Here is a 21,822-nt window from a genome sequence, read left to right as displayed (position 1 = left end):
TTACACAATGTTGTCAAAAAAACATCAAAGTCAAAACAAAGTCAGAACATCAAAGCGATACATAAATACACCAGTCACTTACAGGACTACAACTCAATTCTTCAAACTGCTGAATTCAAAATTATACACAGCTATCGAAGCAAGAACATAAACAAAAGTTGAAAACAAAGCCGGTAAACAATTCCATACGAGTCAATTGGCTTTACCTACTAAGTGTTTATTGAGCTTGCATACCATTTTCTGATCGCTTTATTCATTTTTCATATTGTGTTTATTGTACATAATTCATTACTCGATTGATTAAATACTGCAGGGACATAGTTGTTCTGGGTTCTTTTTCCATAGCGAGTGTAGACACGTGGTTTCACGTACTTCTCAGTTTGTCGCAATGTCACATTCTTTTTTACGGCAACCCTGAATTCTTTGCTGAAGTAGTGATTCTTCAAAACTACATAATTAAATAGTTATTTCACTGGTAGTATACCCAGGGATTGGTATTTTTTCCTTGTACGTGCGCTAACGCTGTACCATAGGTTATGCTCTTGACTATTTTACAAATTACACGATTAATTTCTTGTTTCTTTGTTTTCAGAGCAAGTGCCGTATAATGTAATGCCATACATAAGTAAAGATTCAGCTAGAGCCTTAAATACAGTAAGCTTTACTTTAAATGGAGCTCTGCCTCAAAGGTGATACATCATGGCAGCAATTGATCTTAGCTTTTTACGTATGGGTTTAACGTGACTATTCCAATTAAGACATTGATCGAAATGTGCACCTAAATACTTTACAGTTGATTCGGGTGGCAAAGGTAGGCAATGGCATGAATTACAGTCTGGTGAATGCAAAAAAATCCTCCTAATAATTGTGATAGCTTTGTGGGGATTCTTAAAACAAATTAGCTTTGTTTTTCCTTTATTTATGAAAATATAACTGGTACTGGTATTAGCATTGGTATTACGACACGCAACGGCGGCGTAGGCTAGAGAGCAACCCTCTGTGTGAAACCAGACTCCGAGGCCATGACTCCCGGCTCCTACACTATGTACATCGCATCTGGCCTTTCCAATGGGGACCTAGTTCTATTCGTCATCTATGCCTGCAATACCACAACATTTCTCCCCCTTCTATCTTCTTTATGGCTGTCATCCTTTCATACAATCAAAACCATTCTGCCGTACCACTCAGACACATGAGAATGCCTGCCACTTGGATGCTGCCAGACAAGGTGAAGAATGTTGTAAGTCGGCCCATCGCTTTACTTCGGGCAATCAGAATCGCTGAAAATCAAAACACGATGCCCACAACTCACCTCCAACTTTTCCACCAGGAAGCCTCGTTTGGCTGTGCGTACCAAACTGCACACCAGGACTCACTTCAAAACTTCTTTCTAAATACGGTGGAATACACCAAAGTTCGGAACTAACTCCTCCGGTCAATTACCTCACAGAGCTACTTGCACCGCTGTCTGACATGCGTTGTTGTAACTACAAAATTGTCAACGTCCAGCGGCTCAAGCTGTATCATGATTCTGCAGTTTCATCTGTAGACTAACCTGCCAGGGTGGCTCTTCTTATGATGGGGTCATTGTAATAAAAAACAATGCCTGAACTCAGGCAGCAGGTTTGCCATCAGCGTCACATGTCGCAGAGGCTTGAGCTCTGAGACTGTGCTTGGTGAAGTACTCTACACATCATCGGCCTTAGTCCAATAAACATCCTTTATAATAGCAAAAATTTATACAATAATTCTATCCAATAAATAAATAAATGCCACAAAACTGAGGTCTAGAATTGAACTGAGAACCTCATTGGTATTCAATACAACAGAGAGTCACTAATTCATTAGTTTCAGAAAAGAAAAGCGCTTGATTCTATTCAACATGTAAAGGAGGTTTATTCGCGTCAGAGAGCAGCAGCAACAAACGTAGCACCAGCACGTAGGGCACAGCCAGAGAGCGAACTGGGTACGAGCCACGCGCTGGCAACAGGGATTTTCAGCCTGCCAATCTTCTTCAACACAGTCACCCCCGGAACTGAGGAGTAGCCATCCTGGTGACCTAGGAAGAGGTGAGCAGATCGTATTACGACTTCAGCCGGTAGCCGGTCAATGTGCACAGTCTCTCGCCCCCAACAATGCAGATCAGGAGACAGCGATATCGGTTAGAACTCGTAATTAACGGGCGATGGTTGCATAACCACACGGTAGGGCCCCTGGTACTTCGAGAGGAGCTTGGATGAAAGGCCATGAGCAGCAACAGGCAGGACGGAAAGAGTGAGGGGGTGGGCTGAGGTCACGACGCTCTTTTTTTTGCATTTTTGAACGGACATCAAAGAACGGGTCAGCTGTCAGCATTTCTCGGCGTACTGAGCGACCGTAGAAACATGTGAGCATTCAGCAGGATCTGGCCGGTATGGGAGAACCATATCGATGGTGATGGAGGGATGGAAAGCAGAAAGAACAGTGAGAATCCAGCAGTGGCTTAAGAGGCAGTGTTATATGCATATGTGACGAATGGAAGTACAAGATTCCACTTGGAGTGGTCATGTGCAACATACATGGATAGCATGTCACCAAGAGTTCTGTTAAATCGTTCTGTTAAGCCATTGTTCTGTGGATGATAAGCAGTATTAGCGCGGTGAATAATTTGGCATTCAGATAGGAGTGACTGCAGGACGTCTGAGAGGAATGCGTGACCCCGATCGCTCAGCAGTTCACGAGGTGCATCATGGCGGAGAAAAAGTTGTTTAGAATGAATGAGGCAACGTCTTTAACTGATGCCGCAGGCAAGACGGCGGTTTCAGCATATTGTGTGAAATGACCTCAGCGACAACAATCCATCGATTGCCAGCGCCAGTAGATGGAAGAGGCCCGTATAAATCAATGCCGACATGGTCAAATGGCTGAGCTGGGCAGGGAAGTGGCTGGAGAGGGGCGGTAGAGAGTTGCGGGACACATTTGCGTCGTTGGCAGACAATGCAGGAGCGTACATATTTGTGGACGAAGTTGTACATCCTTTGCCAATAATATCAAAGGTGAAGCCGTGTGTAGGTTTTTGAGACTTCGCCGTAACCACACTGTGGGTCAGAGCAAAAAGCAGAACATAAATCTTGTCAAAGGTCGCTTGACACTCCTAAGAGCCATGTGCAGTCGTCATTGTGGTAGTTGCGGCGGTATAAAAGTCTGTCATGGATGGTGAAATGCTGCACCTGTCGGCTTAACAATCGAGGTGCCGAAGCTGCCAGAGGATTTGACAAAAAATTGAATATCATGACGATCCACGGGTCTTTTCGTTGCTCCGAAGCCATGCACAAGATATCAAGTGGTGAGATATAATGTCTGTAGAAGTACTGCTGTCTGAAGTAACTGGGAAGCCTGAGAGGGCATCGGCGCTAGAATGTCTACGTCCAGAACGATAGACAACACGGATATCATATTCCTGGATTCGGAGGGCCCACTGAGCCAGGCGGCCTGATGGGTCTTTGGGGTTAGATCCCAGCAAAGAGCGTGATGGTCCATCCCCATGTCAAAGGATTGACCGTAGAGATATGGGCAAAATTTCTGAAGAGCCCATACAATAGCCAGGCGCTCTTTTTCTGTTACTGAGTAATTGGCCTCACGTTTTGTAAGGGCACAACTGGCATAACCAACCACATATTCGGCATGTTCTTACATTGCGTAAGCACAGCACCAAGGCTGACGCCACTGGCGTCAGTGTAGGTTCTGTAGGTGCGCTTGGATCAAAATGTTGCAAGATTGAACGAGACATGAGTAGGCGACGAAAAGTCGTAAAGGCATCATCAGAGGCTTCCGATCAAGTAGAAAGTTCCTTGTTGCCTTGGAGAATTTGGTTTAGTAGTGTGATCACAGCAGCAAAATTGCGAACAAAACGTTGAAAATAAGCGCATAGGCCAATGAAGCCGCGTATTACTTTCAAGTTAGTGGCCTTCGAGAATTCGCATACTGTGCAAAGTTTAGCAGGATAAGGAAAAATGCCTTCTTTGGAGACAATGTGGCCTAATATAGTCAATTTTCGAGCTGCAAATAGGCACTTATTTAAGTTAAGCTGGAGAACAGCATTCTGGAGACAGGTCAAAACTTGATGTAAATGGGAAAGATGGGTTGGAAAATCAGGAGAAAAAACAACAATGTTGTTGAGGTAGCAGACAAGTTTGCCATATCAGGCCGTGCAGGATGCCGTCCATCATGCGTGCAAAGGTTGTGGGCACGTTGCACAGACCGAATGGCATTACAGTGAATTCACACAAGCCGTCTGGCATTACAAACACAGTTTTAGAACAGTCAGCGTCAGCCACTGGCACCTGCCAGTAGCCAGAGTGGAGATCTCAGAAAAAAAACTCCGCTCCATGCAAACAGTCAAGTGCGTCGCCGATACATGGCAACGAGTATACATCCTGTCGGGTAATCTTGTTTAGCCTTCGATAATCAATGCAAAATCGTATGGTGCCATCCTTTTTTTTTTAGTTAGGGTGACTGGTGATGCCCAGGAACTACTAGAAGGCTGGATGGCACTGCGTTTGAGCATATTGTCGCGATTCACAAGCAGCAGGAACTGATAAAAAAGGGCAGGACACTTTACTTGCAGGTCAACTGAAAAACGATCATGCAGGAACCTCTTCTCTTCCACAATGCGCGAGATATTCGTCTTCCTCTATGTGCCGTGTACTGGATGTGGTATTTGCCTCCCTCCAGAGAGACCATATGTGTCAGACAAGGTGTGCGCACTTCATTACGAACAATAGGGCTTCATGCGCACAATGTGCACAACTTCTGGTGGACGCTGCCTCGCCCTGGAGGAAGCAGGACTGTCAGGGATAACCTCATAGTTCAGGTCGCTGAGGTGCCGTAAAACCTCGTACGGACCAAAGTACCGCCTGAGTAGCTTTTCTGAAAGCCCTCGCCAACAGATGGACTCCAAACCCACACTTTGTCGCCTGGTTGATATGTGATGTAGTGGCGCCGTAAATTATAGCTTCGAGTGTCGTAGTCCTGTTGTCAGGCGATTTTGACACAGGCGAGTTGTCTTGCTTCTTCAGCACACTGAGCGAAAGCTTCAGTGTCCGTGCCTATATCACTGCGCTCATGTGACATCGCATCGAGCATCATCTGAGCGAAAGCTTCAGTGTCCGTGCCTATATCACTGCGCTCATGTGACATCGCATCGAGCATCATCATCACTTCACAGCCATGAAGAAGGCTAAATGGCGACTATCATGTTGTTTCCTGTAGAGCAGTGTTGTAAGCAAATGTGATGCACAGTAGAATGTCATCCAAATTTTTATATCCACGTCTACGTACATACCCAGCATGTCGGCGATAGTCTTGTTCAAGCAATCTGTTAGGCCGTTCGTTTACGGGTGATCTTTTGGTGAACTGTGCTGCCGAGGCTAAGCACTGTCTTTAGAAGTGTAGCCGTAAAGGCAGTCCCTCTGTCTGTTATTATCACCGCTGGTGCACCGTGCCTCAGAACGACGTTTTCAATAAAGAATCGCGCTGCTTCGACTGTGGTGCCACTTGGGAGGGCCTTGGTTTCTGTATAGCGTGTCAGGTAATCGGTAGCAATTATTACTAACTTATTGCCACTATTGCAAGTCAGGAATGGTCCGAGGAGGTCCATCCCGATTTGGGCAAATTGGGTCGTGGGCACTTGGACTGGTTGTAGTAGCCCAGCTGGTTTCGTACGTGGTGGTTTGCGTCGTTGACAGTCGGGGCACGTGCGCACGTAATGTTTCACAAAGGTGGCAAGCCTTGGCCCATAATATTTCACTTTGACATGGGCCAGTGTTCGCATGTAGCTGAGGTGGCCAGATGTTGGTTCATCGTGTCGGGCTTGCAAGACCTCATTACGGAGGCACGTTGGGACGACAAGTAGGCGGCTGCTTCCGCTTGCAGAGAAGTTCTTCTTGTAAAGAACATCATTATGGAAGCAGAATGATGGCAAGCTCCTTGCAAATGTTTTGGGCGCACTTGTAATCCGGCCTTCTAAAATTTCAATAAGTGGAATCAGTCCACTGTCTTCCCGCTGCTCACGAGCAATCGTGGCCGTGTCTAGAACACCTATAGAAGCCATGTCTTCATCATCTTCTGCGATTTCCTGCTCAATTGGTGACCTTGAAAGGCAGCCTGCGTCGGAGTGCTTTCATTCGGACTTGTACAGCACTGTCATATCAAACTCTTGAAGCCTTAGGCTCCAACAAGTTAGTCGACAGGATGGATCCTTCATGTTCGTCAGCCAGCAAAGTGAGTGATGATCGCTGAGACCACTGAAGGAACAGCCATAAAGATACAAGCGAAACTTCATAACTGCCCATACTACCTCAAGGCATTCCTTTTCTCTGGTTGAGTAATTAGACTCGGCATGTGAGAGCGTCCTGCTTGCGTATGCAATGACTCTCTCGGCTGAATCTTGCCAATGCACGAGCACAGTGCCAAGACCTACGTTACTGGCGCCCGTATGAATCATGGTAGGAGTGTCCTCGTCAATGTGAGCCAGTAGAGGAGGTGTTTGCAGGCACTGTCGGAGATCATTGAACACTGCTTGTTCTTGTTCGCCCCATATGAAGACAACGTATTCTGTTGTAAGGCGCTTTAACAGTGAAGCTATATGTGAAAAATTGGCTATGAATCTTCAGTAATACGAGCAGAGACCTAGGAAACGCCTCACTGCCTTCTTATCCGCTGGCGTTGGAAGCTTTGCGATGGCCATGATCTTGTCAAAGTTAGGGCGGATGTCTTGGTGTATCACAACATGACCTAAGAACTGGAGTTCCTCAAAACCAAAGTGACACTTTTCTGCTTTCAGTGTTAAGCCGGCGGACCGGACCGTTTGTAGAAGCGCCAGCAGCCATCTCAGGTGTTTCTCGAACGCTTCCGAAAAAACTATGATGTCGTCGAGGTATACTAGGCATGTCTGCCACTTCAGGTTTGACAGAACCATATCCATGAGTCACTGAAAAGTTGCTGGAGCCGAGCATAAACCGAAAGGCAGGACCTTGAATTTGTAAAGCCCATCAGGTGTTACGAAAGCAGTCTTTTCTGTCTCTCTCGTCAACATCGATTTGCCAATAACCACTTTTGAGGTCCATCGACGAGAAGTAGCGGGTATGCCTCAGCCTGTCGAGAGAATCGTCGATACACAGTAATGGGTATGCGTCTTTCTTTGTCCCCCAGTCCAGCTTATGGTAGTCGACACAAAAACGTAGACTGCCGTCTTTCTTTTTGACCATCACTACCGGCAATGCCCATAGGCTTTTTGATGGTTGAATAACGTCAGCGTTTAGCATTTTCTTCACCTGCTCTCGGATCGCTTCGCGTTCTTTTGGTGCTACACGGTATGGGTTTTGTCGGATTGGTCTTGCTGTCTCCTCCGTGATAATCCGCTGCTTCATCAGTGGCATCTGACCAACTCTGGATGTCGATGAGAAGGAATCACGAAACCGGTGAAGCAGGTCTACAAGGCACTGCCTTTCCGCTGGTGATAAGCTCGCGCTCACGTCAAGAACAGGTAACAGTGCTGAAGCATCTTCCTCTCCTTGTTTCAATGCAAAGCATTTGCCGAATTTCACAATCTCGTCAAGGTAAGCAACTGCTGCGTCTTTTGCAATGTGTCGTCATTGCTTGCTGAAATTTGTCAGCAGTAGTTCTGTTTTCCTATACATTACTTTGACAAGACTTCTGGGTGTGGCAATACCTTGAGTGAGCAAAAGCGTAATTATCTGCTCGGCAATACCTTCCCCATCATACTCCGTGTCGCACCTGACGGAAACAAGATGGCAAGATAACGGTGGTACAGTCACGTCGTCTACGATGTGCAAAGACTTGCGTTGTAGTTCTATACTTTTGTCCCCAGGAAAGGTTAGTACACCTCCTGGTATGTTGATGACGGTGCCATATTCGCGTAAGAAGTCCATAGCTAAGATGATATCTTTGCAGTAGTCGGGGAGAATAACAGAATTTGCGACGAATGACGAATCCCCTATTTTGACCCTTGCAGTACACTTGCCAGTCGGTGTCAGTAGCTGGCCTCCAGCACCTCTAATGTGCAGCCCTGACCATTCCATTTTCACTTTGCAAAGTCTGTCTGCTAGTTCTTCACTTACGATTGAAAACTTTGCGCCAGTGTCTACTAGTGCCGTCACGTCGTGGCTGTCAATTGATACAGTAACATCGGCGCTAACAATCTCGTCTGCCGTCAAATCATCCAGCTGTATCGGCTTCTCGTTAGACGGCAATGGGGGATTTTCGACACTTCGACATGTGGAAACCTAGCCCCCTGAGGTTGCGGCCTTCAGTTTCCCCAGCGTAGGCTGGGAGATTGCACTCGGGCCATGTCGATGGAACTGCATCTTGCAGCTGGAAAACGATGTCCTGGAGAAGGGGAGTGTGACCAGTAATTGGGAGAATCGGCTTGCCAGCTCGTCCAATTAGCACCGATGTTCGCTCGGCTACCGTCAAAGGCACGACGAGAAGCAGTCAATGGGAATGCTTGGTACCCTTGAACGCGATAAGGGCAATGACGGCAGATGTGGCCCGCTTCCCCACAGTGGAAGCACAAAGGCCTGTAGTCGCTGCGCGCCAAATGTCGGTTCTGCGAAGCGGTGGTCGCGTCGGTTGTTCCCTATGGTATCAAGGTGATGCAGGTGCTGACTGCTGGTGATACTGCAGCGTCGGCATTGGAGACGGCAGTGTAGCTGGGCTGCCATATCTGAGAATGTGACTGCGGTGTCGGTATCGGAGGTGGCGGTCGATGGACAACATCTGTGTAGCTGGGCTGCCACGTCTGAGAATTTGGCTCGGGAGCCGCAAACACTTGCTTTACTTCTTTAAGCACAACTTCGGCCACCAACACAGCTGTGCATTCATTTGGCATGGCAGTGAACTTCTTAATTTCTTCCTGAACAATTTCGCGTATCAGCCGGCGTAAGGAACCCTCATCTGTGACCGTCACTGCTGCGGCACTTGCTGGTCCAGTGCTCATCAGGTGATCATACTGGCGGCTGCGTAGGTGTAACGAGCCTTCTATGGCCATCGATTCTTTAATAAATCAATGGACGCTCGTTGGTGGGTTCCTCACAAGGCCGACAAACAGCTGCTCCTTTACGCCGTGCATGAGGTGGCCGAGTTTCTGTGTCTCGGGCATATCGAGGTCTGGACGACGACAAAGACGAGCCATGTCCTCAGCGAACATGGCAACAGTTTCATTCAGCTTTTGGATCTTTGATTTGAAAAAACGCTGCGCGTGGTCTCGCCTTTCGGTGCTCCTGAACGTATGAAGGAACTGGTGGCGGAACTCATCCCAGCTTCGCCAGATTCCTTCGCCATTTACGAGCCATGTGCGGGCTCAGTCTTCAAGAGCAAAATACACACGGGATAGCTTCTGTCCTGCATGCCATTCATTATACTTGGCTACGAGCTTGTATTCCTCGAGCCAGTCTTCTGCATCCTCGCAGGCATTGCCGTGGAAGCTCACGGGAGATCAAGGAGTCAAAAGAGTCACCTGTGCAGGGCCTGAGTCTGCCATGACTTGGGCACTCGTGGTAACAGGCAGACTTCCTGGTAGTGGACAAAATTCTGGGCTTAGGCCTAGTAGGTGACGGCTGGTGCGGTGAACGGGTGTTTCGACGGGCAGAAAACATCCTGTGCTTAATGTGGGGCTGTTGACAGGCGTTTCAAACATTTACCCAGCGCCTCCACCAGTGTCACGATTCACAAGCAGCAGGAATTGATAAAAAGGGCAGGACACTTTAATTGCAGGTCAACTGAAAAACGATTGCGCAGGGACCTCTTCCGCAATGCACAGATCTTCGTCTTCCTCTACGTGTGGCATACTGGATGTGGCAATATTGTTCACGTGGTTATTGATAATGCGTCTTTCAGTCGTTGATGTTCAGTGCGGACGCTTTCGAATGGGTGCATGGCTCCCAGTGTTGACGGTGTGCGAAACAGTCATTGTGCGGCCGAGTGATGTTGCTTGGCAGTCAAAAGAGGGAGAGAAGCCTTGGAGCAAAAGAAGAAGTTCGTCAAGCTGCGCCGTCGTAAGGTCACTGGCAATAGCTGGCATAAAAGAATGTGGCAGTGACTGAGGAGGCGATGCCTCGAGAGCGGCAAGATAAGTTCAGTCGTCCATCGTGTCAAATATTGAAGATGAGGCCAGTGGCTCTGCTCTGCCAAGGGTTTCACGGCAGCATAAAGTAATTGGTTCGGCTGATGGGTTTGATACGCACATGAGAGAGGCGCCAGTTTTAACTTGAGGATGACAAATGGCAGTGGTAGTGAATGGTGGCGAACTAAGAATTCAGGTGGAGCCAAGAGCACTGTGCCATCATCTACAGAGTCACAAGAGATACTGACAAGAGCGGAAGATCAGGCAGTTATAACGGTGTCTTCTGAAATGGCTATTTTGCAACAAGGGTCCTTCTGGTCGGTGAAAATATCGGTCAAAAACTGAAACCGTTCGATTTCGGTGCAAGCGCAGTCAACGATCACATGATGTGTGGAGAGAAAGTCCCAACTTAATATGATGTCGTGTGAACATGATGGCAACACAATGAATTCTATTATATAAAGGACCTCCTAAATGACGACACAAATGGTGCAGGCACCGGATGGCTCGACGTGCTGTGTGTTGGCAGTGTGAAAGAACAGTCCAGAAAGTGGCGCCATCACTTTTCTTATCTTGTGGCAAAACAGGCATCTATCGCCAAAAGTGCAGTGCCGGTGTCGACAAGTGCTAGCATCAATGTTCCTTCTATGCGACTCCATACAATCCGTAAGCCGGCCTGTGTTGTGGCTGTTGTGCCACCAAATAAGGCGCAGATTCCTTTGAGGGCTCCCCCGACGGTGCATGGGGGAAAGGGAGTGGCGGCGAGGTGAAGGTGAACGGTGAGTGGAGAATGCAGTCTCGACGGCAGGAGGAGATTCAAAGGTGTCTGAATAGTTGCAGCGTTATTGGAAACATGGCGCATATGGACGTACATTGTTGGGGACGTTCGGTGTAAGTAGACGACAGTGATGCGCCACGTGTCCAGCATGGCCACAATAAAAACAAATCGGAGAATTGTCTTCCGTGCACCAATGCCCTTGACGTCGTACATACTGCACCACTGGCCAGGCTGGAGGGGATACAGGCGGGCGTAAAGGCAAGAGAAAGGGACCATAGGTCTGTGGTGGAGGCCTTGTAGCGACTTCAGCGTTTGTCAAGAGAGCAGCAGTCGGAGCCTGCTGGAGAGAAAGCGAAATGTGGTTGGCTACGTGCTCCTTGATGACATATCGGAAAGCGGGCGCCAACGGAGAACTCGACTGGCCATGTGTAAGTGGAATCGGAGAAAGCTGATGAGCCACCTCTTGAAGGACGAACTCCTTGATCTGTAGCAGCAGCGAAGCATTATCTAGGGGAACAGCCAAGCTCGACATTGAAGTGGCCTGAGGAGGAGATTGGCGGGTGGCTATGCGTCATTTGCGTAGTTCGTCGAAACTTTGACAGAGACTGATGAGTTCAGAGACTATTGCCGGATATTTCACTAACAGCTTCTTCAATGTTTTTTAAGATATGGCAGATACTCTTGGCATCAGCCATTGTGATGTCAACGCTGTGGGGATGCGCGACTCTCACGCGTCCCCTGATATGTTGTTTTCCCGCATATCTGCCGTCTCCTGCAATCTGGCTTCACCACGTGGCCTACATGATGCCCGTGGCAGTCGATTTGGTTGAGACTCAGTACGAGAGATGGCGCAAGTGTTGTGCTGCACGCCGCCTCGCGGCGGGGTTACTTGGGCGCAGTGTTAGGAATAGCCATACGAGGTGACAACGTGCCAGCTATTTCAGCCCGCTGCACGGGTCCCATCCAACCGGACGGGGCGCAGTTCAGAGAAGTGCGAATACCCGGCAGCCATGTGGCGCGGGGTAAGCTCAGGAATGTGCTACCCGGCATGCCACCCGGGACAAAGCAGAGTTCTACGAAGCCTCTCTGACGTCGGCTCTGGACCTTTACACCTGTGTGTGTGTGAGGCACTGAAACCTGTGCAATACGTGTATGTGAGCCCGCCTCCTCCAAAAGGGCGGGTCATCTTCAATGACGTCGAACTATGACGTCGAGCGGAGAGGATATAAGCAGCGATTGTCGGCTGCTAGAGGGTGCTCGTTGTGTGCTCGTTGTCGTGCTCGAGATGTACTAGTGAGCTGAGTGCTCGATGTCAGGCTCGAAACGTACTCGTGAGCTGTGTGCTCGTAAGCTGTTTGCTGTATGCATCGTCTTGCGTGCTCCATATGAGAGTCACGCTAGACTGTCGATGTATGTCTTGTCTAAGATGTAAATAATGTAAATTAATCCTGCTCGCCCAGTCTTGTCGCCCCAAGGTCCTCCCTACAACTACGACCGCTCCAATCCCAATAGCAGAAAAGGAAGGCTCTTGCTCTTTGACGGCGGGTCGGCGAGTGTCGCGGACGCCCCATCGTGCACCGATCCATGCTTCTGCGAGACTGTCTCGCGTGGCCTCGTTCGAAAGCGCCACCGTTCGCGTGACCGTGCGCGCGAACGACCAGGCGTTGGGATCCAGCATGGGGCGAACATATTGGCTCGTTATCCGGTCGCGGTGAGTCGGACTTCCTAGATTTGTCGTGCGCCCATCGGCGTGTTTTGTGGATAGCAACTCGGCTAGCAGGCATTGATCTATGAAAGGTGCAATAAATGCACTTGTGATTGTTTGCACTAATGTGTTGCCGTTCCTTAGTCCCAAGAGCACGGATGAGAAACCCCACATCTGGCTGCCCAACGTGGACCTCTTGGGGCATCGGATGATAGTTTTAACAGTTTTGCTTTGTTCGAGACCTTCGTTTGAACCAAAGCGTAGGGCTAGCGTGGATTTTGATCGCTAGCATTGGCGTAGTGCTTTCTTGAGCGAGGTGACGGTGGCTGTAGTGTGTTTGAACTTGTCAACATGCTAAGCCTTTTCGCAAGTGTTTTTTTAATGACCTTCGTCTTTATGAGAGCCACGTGGTCTGCATCCTGAGAGAGCGAGGCTTAGCGCCCGCGGAGCATTGGCAAGCCTGAAGCGAATGAGTATGGAAGCCTCGTAGGTGATCCGAAGTTCTCATGTAAATAGCTCCTTTTCTTTGACTCTGATGAAGTCGCGGCTCTGGGAGCCGGGTGGCCACGGGCCACGGGTGCCCCTACGGGCTGACTGGTATTGCGGCCTGGCACCGAACGCTCCGACACTGTCTAGGACGGTGGGCCTGTCAACTCGGATGCTGTGTGCACCGAGCGGGGTAGGACCACCTAACAGAGCTGACGGCTGCTCGCGGCTGCCTATTTTGCGCCCATTTTGGGTGCTGTTTTCAGGATGCCGGTTGTTGTCAGGGTAGCGACACTTTACGCCTAAGGCTTAACGAAGCTGCCTGTCACACGTGGAGGGACACAACCTGGTGGACCGTGGCGTTGAGGTGTTGCAATTTGCTTCCCTGATTCTAGTTAGCCTCGCACGAATTGAAATTACTTGTTCGACTCAAGGAAGCAAGCTTCGTTCACGTGAACTTAGCGTCTGAGTAGCCGCCCGATCTTTTGCTAGCCGAGTTGAACATCGTACCACGTGGGCGATGCGCATGCAGACTTCCTCTCCCTTGCACCATTTTAGTGTTTGCTGAGTGTGTTAAGTGTACGCAGCGTGAGTGGGGCCACCCCTGGTTTGCTGTCACCTGCACATCGGTCTGCGCTGCTGCCCCGGACTACGATCGAGCCACCCTGGGTGATGCTGTGGCCAGTTTGGTGCAGCGACTTCGGCGGCCGCCTGTATCCAGCTCGCAATCCTCTGCGGCGGAGAAAAGAGCCGGCGATCACTGACAGCTACCATGGGTCGCCAGCAGGGCGCGTCGGCGTGAACGACGCTTGCTCGTGCCGACTACCGCGTCACCGTTTATGGAGTCCTGGCCTGGAATCAAGCCATCGAGTCTGCAGAGCTGCTGCTGTGATGAGTGGATGCCAGCGGTGTACCCCAAGGACAATGTCTGCTTGCATGTTATGGACAGCGTGGGACATTTCCTCGGCGCGGCCACTGTTGCATGTGCTACCTTGTCCGCGAAGCACGCGTTCATGTTAGACCATGTGACATGTTTCGCCAGAATATGTAGTGATTTAAGGTTGGGGGGATGTGGAGATGCACGACTCTCACGCGTCCCCTGATATGTTGTTTTGCCGCGTAGCTCTCGTCTCCTGCTATCCGGCTTCGCCGCGTGGCCTGCGTGATGCAGTGATGCTCGCGGCGGTCGGAGTGGTTGAAGCGCAGTACGAGAGATGGCACGAGTGTTGCGCTGCTAACGCCACCTACAGGCGGGGTTACTTGGGCGCTAAAAGGATAAGGCGCTGCCTCTTTGGTTCGGGACGGCAAGCGGCGCGGATGTACCGCGCGTACGCCGATCCATGCTTCTGCGAGACCATCTCATGAGGCCTAGTGCGAAAGAGCCACCGTACGCGCCAACGACCAGGCGTTGGGATCCAGCATGGGGCGAACATATTCCCTGGTTATCTGGTCGCGGTGAGTCAGACTTCTAGATTTGTTGCGCACCCATCGGCATGTTTTGTGGATAGCAACTCGGCTAGCAGGCATTGATTTATGAAAGGTGCAATAAATGCCCTTGTGATTGTTTGCACTACTGTGTTGTCATTCCTTTGTCCCAAGAGCACGGATGAAAAACCCCACAACGCAGTTACAGAGGTCGACAACGTCTTCTATATAACTGGTAAATGTCTCCCCGCACTGTTGTGCACAGCCACGCAAACGTTGCTCAGCGCAAAGCTTGCGAACGGTGAGGCACCCGAATACCTCCGTCACGCTAGTTTTGAAGGCCACCCATGTCGCGAGATCACGTTCGTGGTTGCGGTGCCACACGCTGGCGACACCTCTCAACTAAAACGACACGTAATTCAATTTTTTGATGTCGTCCCAGTGGTTGTGGATGCTCACCCAGTCGTGATCAGCAAGCCATCCTTCTATGTGATGGCCTTCGGTACCACTGAAGATGGATGGGTCGCGTTGACGCAACGAGCCGGGGCAGACCACGGCAGTCACCGGGGCAGCGGCTTGTGGTTGTGGTGGTCCTTCTGGCATAATGAAGATGGGCTGCAGTGTCCAATTGCGAAGTTCCAGATTTCCTGTTGTACCCAGCAGCTACACCAATTGTAAAGGGGGTTTATTCAGGTCATAGAGCAGCAGCGACAAATGCAGCACCAGCGGACAGGGCATAGCCAGAGAGTGAACTGGGTTCGAGCCATGCGATGGGGCAACCGGGCTTTTCAATTCAGCCTGCTGATTTTCTTCATCACAAACAAATTCTATTCATAAGAGATATTTTCAGACCTTCATGTACTAGAACTGAGCTGTAATCAGTGCTGGCATAATGGATTAGTGTTCCCTTTAATAAGAGCAGACAATACTACCTGACCATTAGAACATTATTTCTGCAGGTTACATACACGGATGTTTATTATTTGCTGCAAGGCTGTCCTAATTAGGAGTGCGGTTATATGCTCTAGTGGGTTATGCATTGAAAAATACGGATCCTATTCTACAGTTCCTTTTGTACTTTTCTGCACATCTTAGCTGACCCTTCTTTTTGTACCTATGCCCAATTCTGCATGGGCCTCTCCAAGTAAACAAAGCCTAAGTGCTTTCAGAGGGCACACGAGGTTGTCCATTGTTTCCTGGAGCTCGAACAGTGCTGCAATTGTCGAACAGCTGTGCGCCCATTGCGCCACATGGAGTGCTCAGTTGTAGCATCATTGGCACCCCTTTTGTCTCTATGGTGCATATATAAAATGCTTTTGCATTTTCACTGAGCAAGAGAGAAAAGTGTGGCAGGAGGGTTCTCGTTGCGACTCACCGGACCAAGGGCAGGTGCAGCAGTGGGGGTCGAGCAGAGGCTGGGCCCTGAAGCCGTCCAGCCAGTGCCTGCAGCTGCTGGCATGCCTCCGACCGCTCCCCTGGAGTCAGCCACTCCAGCAGCCACTCCAGCAGCTGGCACACATGGCTGCAGCAGCATTCCTTATTATTGTTTTAGTAATATCTTTCGGCCCAAAATCATTATGAAGGAAAGCAGATAAATCACATCAATAGCATATACAGTTCAATATAAGGTAGTACAACATAAAATGAATATATGGTAGTCTTCCTCAATTCAACTAAGGTTAATTCGATTTTTCGGTTAATTCAATCCCAATCAAAGGTCGTGGCTGGACTATGCATTTCATTGGGAGCAAAAAAAAAAATAGGAAATTCACAGGCATAAGTTGGAATCAGTTGACACAGCACAGGCGTAATTGGAGATAGGAGGGGAAGGCCTTCGTCCTGCAGTGAACTTAATATAGGTTGTTGATGATGATGAATTATTCATTATTTTGTAATGAAGTGTTTGAACAGTTCAGTTAATAGCGTCTGTTCGTAATCAAGAAGGAAGGTCACACAGAGCAGTAACAGCTGGTTGCCCGAACGGCTCACGCTCGCGCCGAGCACTGGCGATCCGGCTGGCCCACTGGTTCGACTGCAGGCACGGAACAGACGATCTGGCTGGCCTTGTCCTTATGCTCTTCTTCATTACAATTACCCCTGGTGCAAAAGCAGAGCCATCCTGGCGACTTACGACGTGGAGACGAGCGGGTCATAGAATTGTCTCAGGCGGTGAACGTGAACAACATCCCGTCCACGGCAGCGCTTGTCGGATGTCGGTGTAAGCGGCTCTATGACATAGTTGACCGGAGAGGTGCGTTCGACGATGCGGTATGGTCCATCATACTGCGAGAGAAGTTTTGTCGAAAGTCCAGGCGTGGTAGCAGGCATGGACAGCAAGACAAGTGTGCCGGGAGCAAAGTTCAGATTCATAGCGTCGCCATCACGACTGGCTTTTTGTCGTTGTTGATCGGCGGAAGTGAACTTTCGGGCTAAATGATGGCATTCCTCGGCGTATCGGGCGACGGCTGAAACGGGAGCACACTCCGACGCGTCTGGTGTATAAGGCAAAACGGTATCGATGGTATGGGAAGGATCGCGACCGTAGAGAAGAAAGTGTGGGGAAAATCCTGTAGTACTTTGTGTAGCCGTATTATATGCGTACGTGACAAATGGGAGGATGATGTCCCAGTTTGTATGCTCCGATGAAACGCTCTGTTTCAAGCGTTTCAATCGCAAGGGTGCGATTGAAACGCTCTGTGAGTCCGTTAGATTGAGGATGGTACGCCGTGGTGGTCCGGTGAACTATGCGGCATTGAGCAAGCAGAGCTTCAACCACATGTGACAGAAACACACGGCCTCTATCACTCAGCAGCTCCCGAGGTGGGCCATGACGAAGAATGAAACGATGGAGCAGAAAGGATGCAACGTCACTGGTGGTCGCTGCAGGTAGAGCAGCAGTTTCGGCATAGCGTGTAAAGTGATCAACTGCAACAATAATCCATCGTTTTCCAGCGGGTGTTAGTGGTAGCGGCCCGTACAGGTCAATTCCTACACGACCGAAGGCACGAGCAGGGCACGGAAGTGGCTGTAATAATCCGTGGGCCAGATGAGGCGGAGATTTGCGGCGTTGGCATTGCGGGCATAAGCGGACGAACTTTTGGACAAAAGTAAACCTTCCTCGCCAGTAGTAACGTTGCCGCAGGCGCTCATACGTCTTCAAAACGCCTGCGTGTGCACATTGTGGGTCAGTATGGAAAGACACGCACATGTCGGAACGCAAAGTCCTAGGGATAACCAGGAGCCACTTGCTACCATCGGGCTGGTAGTTCTGTTGATACAAGAGCTTATCCCGGACAGCAAAATGGACTGCCTGGCGACGCAGGGAGCGGGAGATGAGAGAAGCAGGCGAGCCAGAAAGGAGATCCAAAAGAGAGGCCACCCAAGGATCCTTGCGCTGTTCTGATGCGAAGGTGTCGATGTCGACCGAGGATACCGCACCGCTTAATGGTGGAGAGGGAGGCTGTGTCGGCTGGCAGCGGAGAGCGGGACAGAGCGTCAGCGTCAGTGTGCTTGCGACCTGAGCGGTATACGACGTGTATATTGTATTCTTGAATGCGCAGAGCCCAGCGCGCAAGGCGTCCAGACGGGTCTTTTAAAGAAGATAACCAACAAAGGGCGTGATGGTCAGTAACCAAACTGAAAGGCCTGCCGTATAAATAGGGGCGAAACTTCCCGAGTGCCCAAACGATGGCCAGGCATTCTTTTTCTGTGACTCTGTAATTGTGTTCCGCTTTAGTCAGCGCACGACTGGCGTAAGCAACGACGTACTCGGAGTAGCCAGACTTGCGCTGCGCAAGGACAGCGCCAGGGCCAATAACACTGGCATCGGTATGCACTTCAGTTGGGGCGGTGGGGTCGTAGTGTCGCAGTATAGGCGGAGACGTCGGGAGACGGCGTAAGGTCACGAACACGGCGTTGCATGCAGGAGACCAGGAGGATAGGTCGTTGGCGCCACCTAAGAGTTGTGTCAAAGGCGATATAATTGAGGCAAAATTGCGGACAAAGTGTCTGAAGTAAGAACAGAGGCCGATGAAGGCGCGGAGTTCTTTGAGTGTCTTAGGTTTTGGAAACTCTGTCACAGCGCGAAGTTTTGATGGGTCGGGGCAAATGCCGTCTTGTGATACGACGTGACCTAGAATCATGAGCTTGCGCACGGCGAACTGGCACTTCTTTCAGGTTCAGTTGCAGGCCTGCATTGGTCAAGTAACGTCAACACTTGCCTAAGGCGAAGAAGATGCATGCTGAAATCAGGGGCGAACACAACGATGTCGTCGAGGTAGCACAAACACGTGCTCCATTTGAGATCGCGCAAGATATTGTCCATCATTCGTTCAAACGTAGCAGGCACATTGCATAGGCCAAATGGCATCACATTAAATTCGTATAAACCATCAGGCGTAATGAATGCAGTTTTAGGGCGATCAACTGCTGACATCGAGACCTGTCAGTAGCCCGAGCGTAAATCCAATGAAGAGAAGAATTGAGCGCCTTGCAAGCTGTCCAGAGCGTGTAGGGTCTGATGTGGGATTCTCACACCGTACTCTTGGGACAAAGGAACGACAACACAGTAGTGCAAACAATCACAAGGGCATTTATTGCACCTTTCACACAACAATGCCTGCTAGCCGAGTTGCTATCCACAAGACATGCCGATGGGCGCGCGACAAATCTAGAAGTCCGACTCACCGCGTCCTCGCGAGCGAATATGTTCGCTCCATGCTGGATCCCAACGCCTGGTCGTTCGCGTGTATAGTCACGCGAATCGTGGCGCGTTCGAAGGCGGCCACGCGAGGCGGTCTCGCAGATGCATCGGTCGCCGCGCGCGCGGAATGTCTGCGCTCTTCGGCGACCCGCCGGGGAAGCGTCTTGCTGCATGTGCAGCACGCCCGCTCCGCTTCCTGTCTCGAACCCAAGAGTCCCACGTTGGGCAGCCAGATGTAGGATCTGATGTGGGATTCTCACACCGTACTCTTGGGACGCCGACGCCTTGGACTGCCTGGACTGCACCTGCCGGATCCTGTGAGTGACCTCGTTTGTCTAACCCACCCAGACAACGAGGCAAGCCTTTTTCTACTTTTACTGAGAGGACGTCCCTCTGCGAGTGTTTGATATTGCTATTAGCAATAAACGTTGTTACCGTTGACACCGCTGTTTGCCTTATTCGTCCGAACCCGGCGTAGCCGCGATTCCCGCGCTACGGGTTGGGAGTACCACGGAGCGACTGCGTGGGGCTAGATCCGGAGCTCGCCTTCAGCCCTAGCCGCACGCAGAGTGGAACCCCCACAAGCCTCGTCAATGCGTGGTAGAGGGTCGACGTCTTTTTGCGTTATCTTATTAAGACGGCGATAATCGACGCAGAACCGAACAGAACCATCTTTTTTTGTGACGAGAACCACCGGTGATGCCCACGGGCTATTGGAAGGTTGAATGATGCCGCGCTGAAGCATGTCGTCCAAGTGCTCACTGATCACCTGACGTTCCTTGGCGAATGCGCGGTACGGGCGCTGCCGCAATGGCGCGTTGGAGCCAGTGTCGATGTGGTGGCTGACGGTTGACGTGCGACCCAGAGTAGGCTGAGCGACATCAAAAGAAGAACGGAACTGGGCAAGCAGGTGAAGAAGCTGGGAGCGCTGCTCGGAAGTGAGGTCATCGGCAATGAAAGGTGTGAATAAGTCAGGTGATGGCGGAGCAGAAGTGGAAAGTGCACAGAAGTCAGTGAGCTCTGTATACGAAGCATCCGGCACGTCGGTTATAAACATGTCATCAAGAGGCTGAACATGGCCAAGTGCTTCACCGCAAAGAGCCGTCAGGGCTGTAGGAAGCGGATTGCAGACAACGATGGCGCTTAAACCGGCTGAAATGTCAAGCACGGCGAAAGGCAGGGGAACGTCTTTGCGGGTCATGAAGAGTTCGGAAGGAGTGAACAGGACAGTGCCTTCAGAGACAGCGCCACACAAGACGGGAACAACGGCAGACGAGTGTACGGCGGTATGGCGATGTCTTCTCGAAGGACTAGCTTAGCGGGAAGAGATGTGGCACGGACAAGGGGTACGTCACACAGAGGGGATAATTCGACTTCAGCACGTGCACAATTGATGACGGCGTTATTTTGCGAAAGAAAGTCCCACCCAAGTATCACGTCGTGAGAGCGGGACTGGAGAACCACAAACTCCACAATATAGAGAACGCCCTGAATAACAACTCTAGCTGTGCATGCTGCTGAAGGCTGCACTGGCTGGGCGCTTGCTGTGCGAAGAGAAAACCCAGAAAGTGGCGTCGTAACTTTTCGTAAGGCGCGAGAGAGGCGTTCGTTTAGGACATACACGGCTGTCCAGTATCAATTAGAGCAACGGTGGGGAGACCGTCCACAGTAAGGTCGACAACGTTCGAAGGCGACAATGGAGGACTTGTAGAGATCGATAGTGACGCAGTTCTTGCCTCCTGAACTGCGGCGCTTAGTTTTCCTCTTGAGTGGGTGAAGGGCGCCGACGCATGGGGGATAACGAGCGGCGACGCGGGGAAGGCGAACGACATGTAAGGACCAGGCGCTCCGCTGGTGGCCTGTTTGACTGCCGACTAAGATAAGTGTCATGAAAAGGTTGCACGTCGGCGTAGGGAGGCGACTGCACCAACCCATCAGAGTGCAGCATGCGGCGGCGGCAGAGTCGTGCCACATGGCCGGGAATACCGCAGGCATAACATATGGGCCTGTTGTCTTGTGTGCGCCAAAAAATAGCAAACGCAGGAGCAGGTCGATGAACGGGATGACGAACAGGTGGTAGCGGCCGTCGATGTAGCGCAACGAGTGGTTGACGAGGAGGCTGCGCGGCGACGGATGCGTAAGTAGGTGGCGCGGCGCCAGGGTACAGCTGATGCTGCATTGGTAGAGCCTCAGCAACTTGCTCTTCAATAACCCGCCGGAGCGTAGGGGCGAGCTGTGTAGGAGGCTGTGACGGCAGCGGCTGCTGTTGAGGTAGCTCAGCAAAGGGCATTAGAGAGAGCTGACGTGCAATTTCCTCCCGCACGAAAGCTGGGATTTGTGTGAGCAGGGGGAGCGATCAGGGAGGACGGTCATGGAAGAGAGGGCCTCGTCAGCCACGGAGGGGCGCCTGGTCAAATCGCGCTGCCTTCTCAACTCGTCGTAGCTTTGGCACAAGTTTATGAGCTCTGCTACGGTGCACAAACTCTTGGCGATCAACATTTGAAAAATGTCATCGGCGATGCCCTTCAAAATGTGCTTCAATTTCTCATTTTCGGACATAGAAGCATCCACACGTTTGCACAGGTCGAGAACCTCTTCGATGT

General features: G+C 50.5%; 1 protein-coding gene and 1 long non-coding RNA gene across 5 annotated transcripts in view; both read right to left on the bottom strand.

Moving 5' to 3' along the window:
* Window positions 1–21,822, bottom strand: part of brun (trafficking protein particle complex subunit brun) — a 663,235-nt gene that overhangs the window by 366,369 nt on the left and 275,044 nt on the right. For 3 of the 4 annotated variants that reach the window (XM_070522707.1, XM_070522708.1, XM_070522709.1), the window contains one exon: window positions 15,893–16,039. The exons of the other annotated variant lie outside the window; for it this stretch is intronic. In XM_070522707.1, the coding sequence (XP_070378808.1) occupies window positions 15,893–16,039 (147 nt within the window). The remainder of the gene's footprint in view (window positions 1–15,892; window positions 16,040–21,822) is intronic. 4 annotated transcript variants of the gene reach the window in all.
* LOC139048165 (uncharacterized) lies at window positions 1,872–15,258 on the bottom strand. Its single transcript, XR_011507591.1, has 2 exons — window positions 14,977–15,258; window positions 1,872–2,059 (listed from the first exon to the last, which is right to left on the bottom strand). It is a non-coding gene; the product is annotated as an uncharacterized lncRNA (long non-coding RNA).

Source organism: Dermacentor albipictus, chromosome 7 (genome assembly GCF_038994185.2).
Source record: "Dermacentor albipictus isolate Rhodes 1998 colony chromosome 7, USDA_Dalb.pri_finalv2, whole genome shotgun sequence".
Classification (NCBI taxonomy): Eukaryota; Metazoa; Arthropoda; class Arachnida; order Ixodida; family Ixodidae; genus Dermacentor; species Dermacentor albipictus.
The sequence above is the reverse complement of the archived record's forward strand: the minus strand, read 5'-3'. Positions and strand labels throughout refer to the sequence as shown.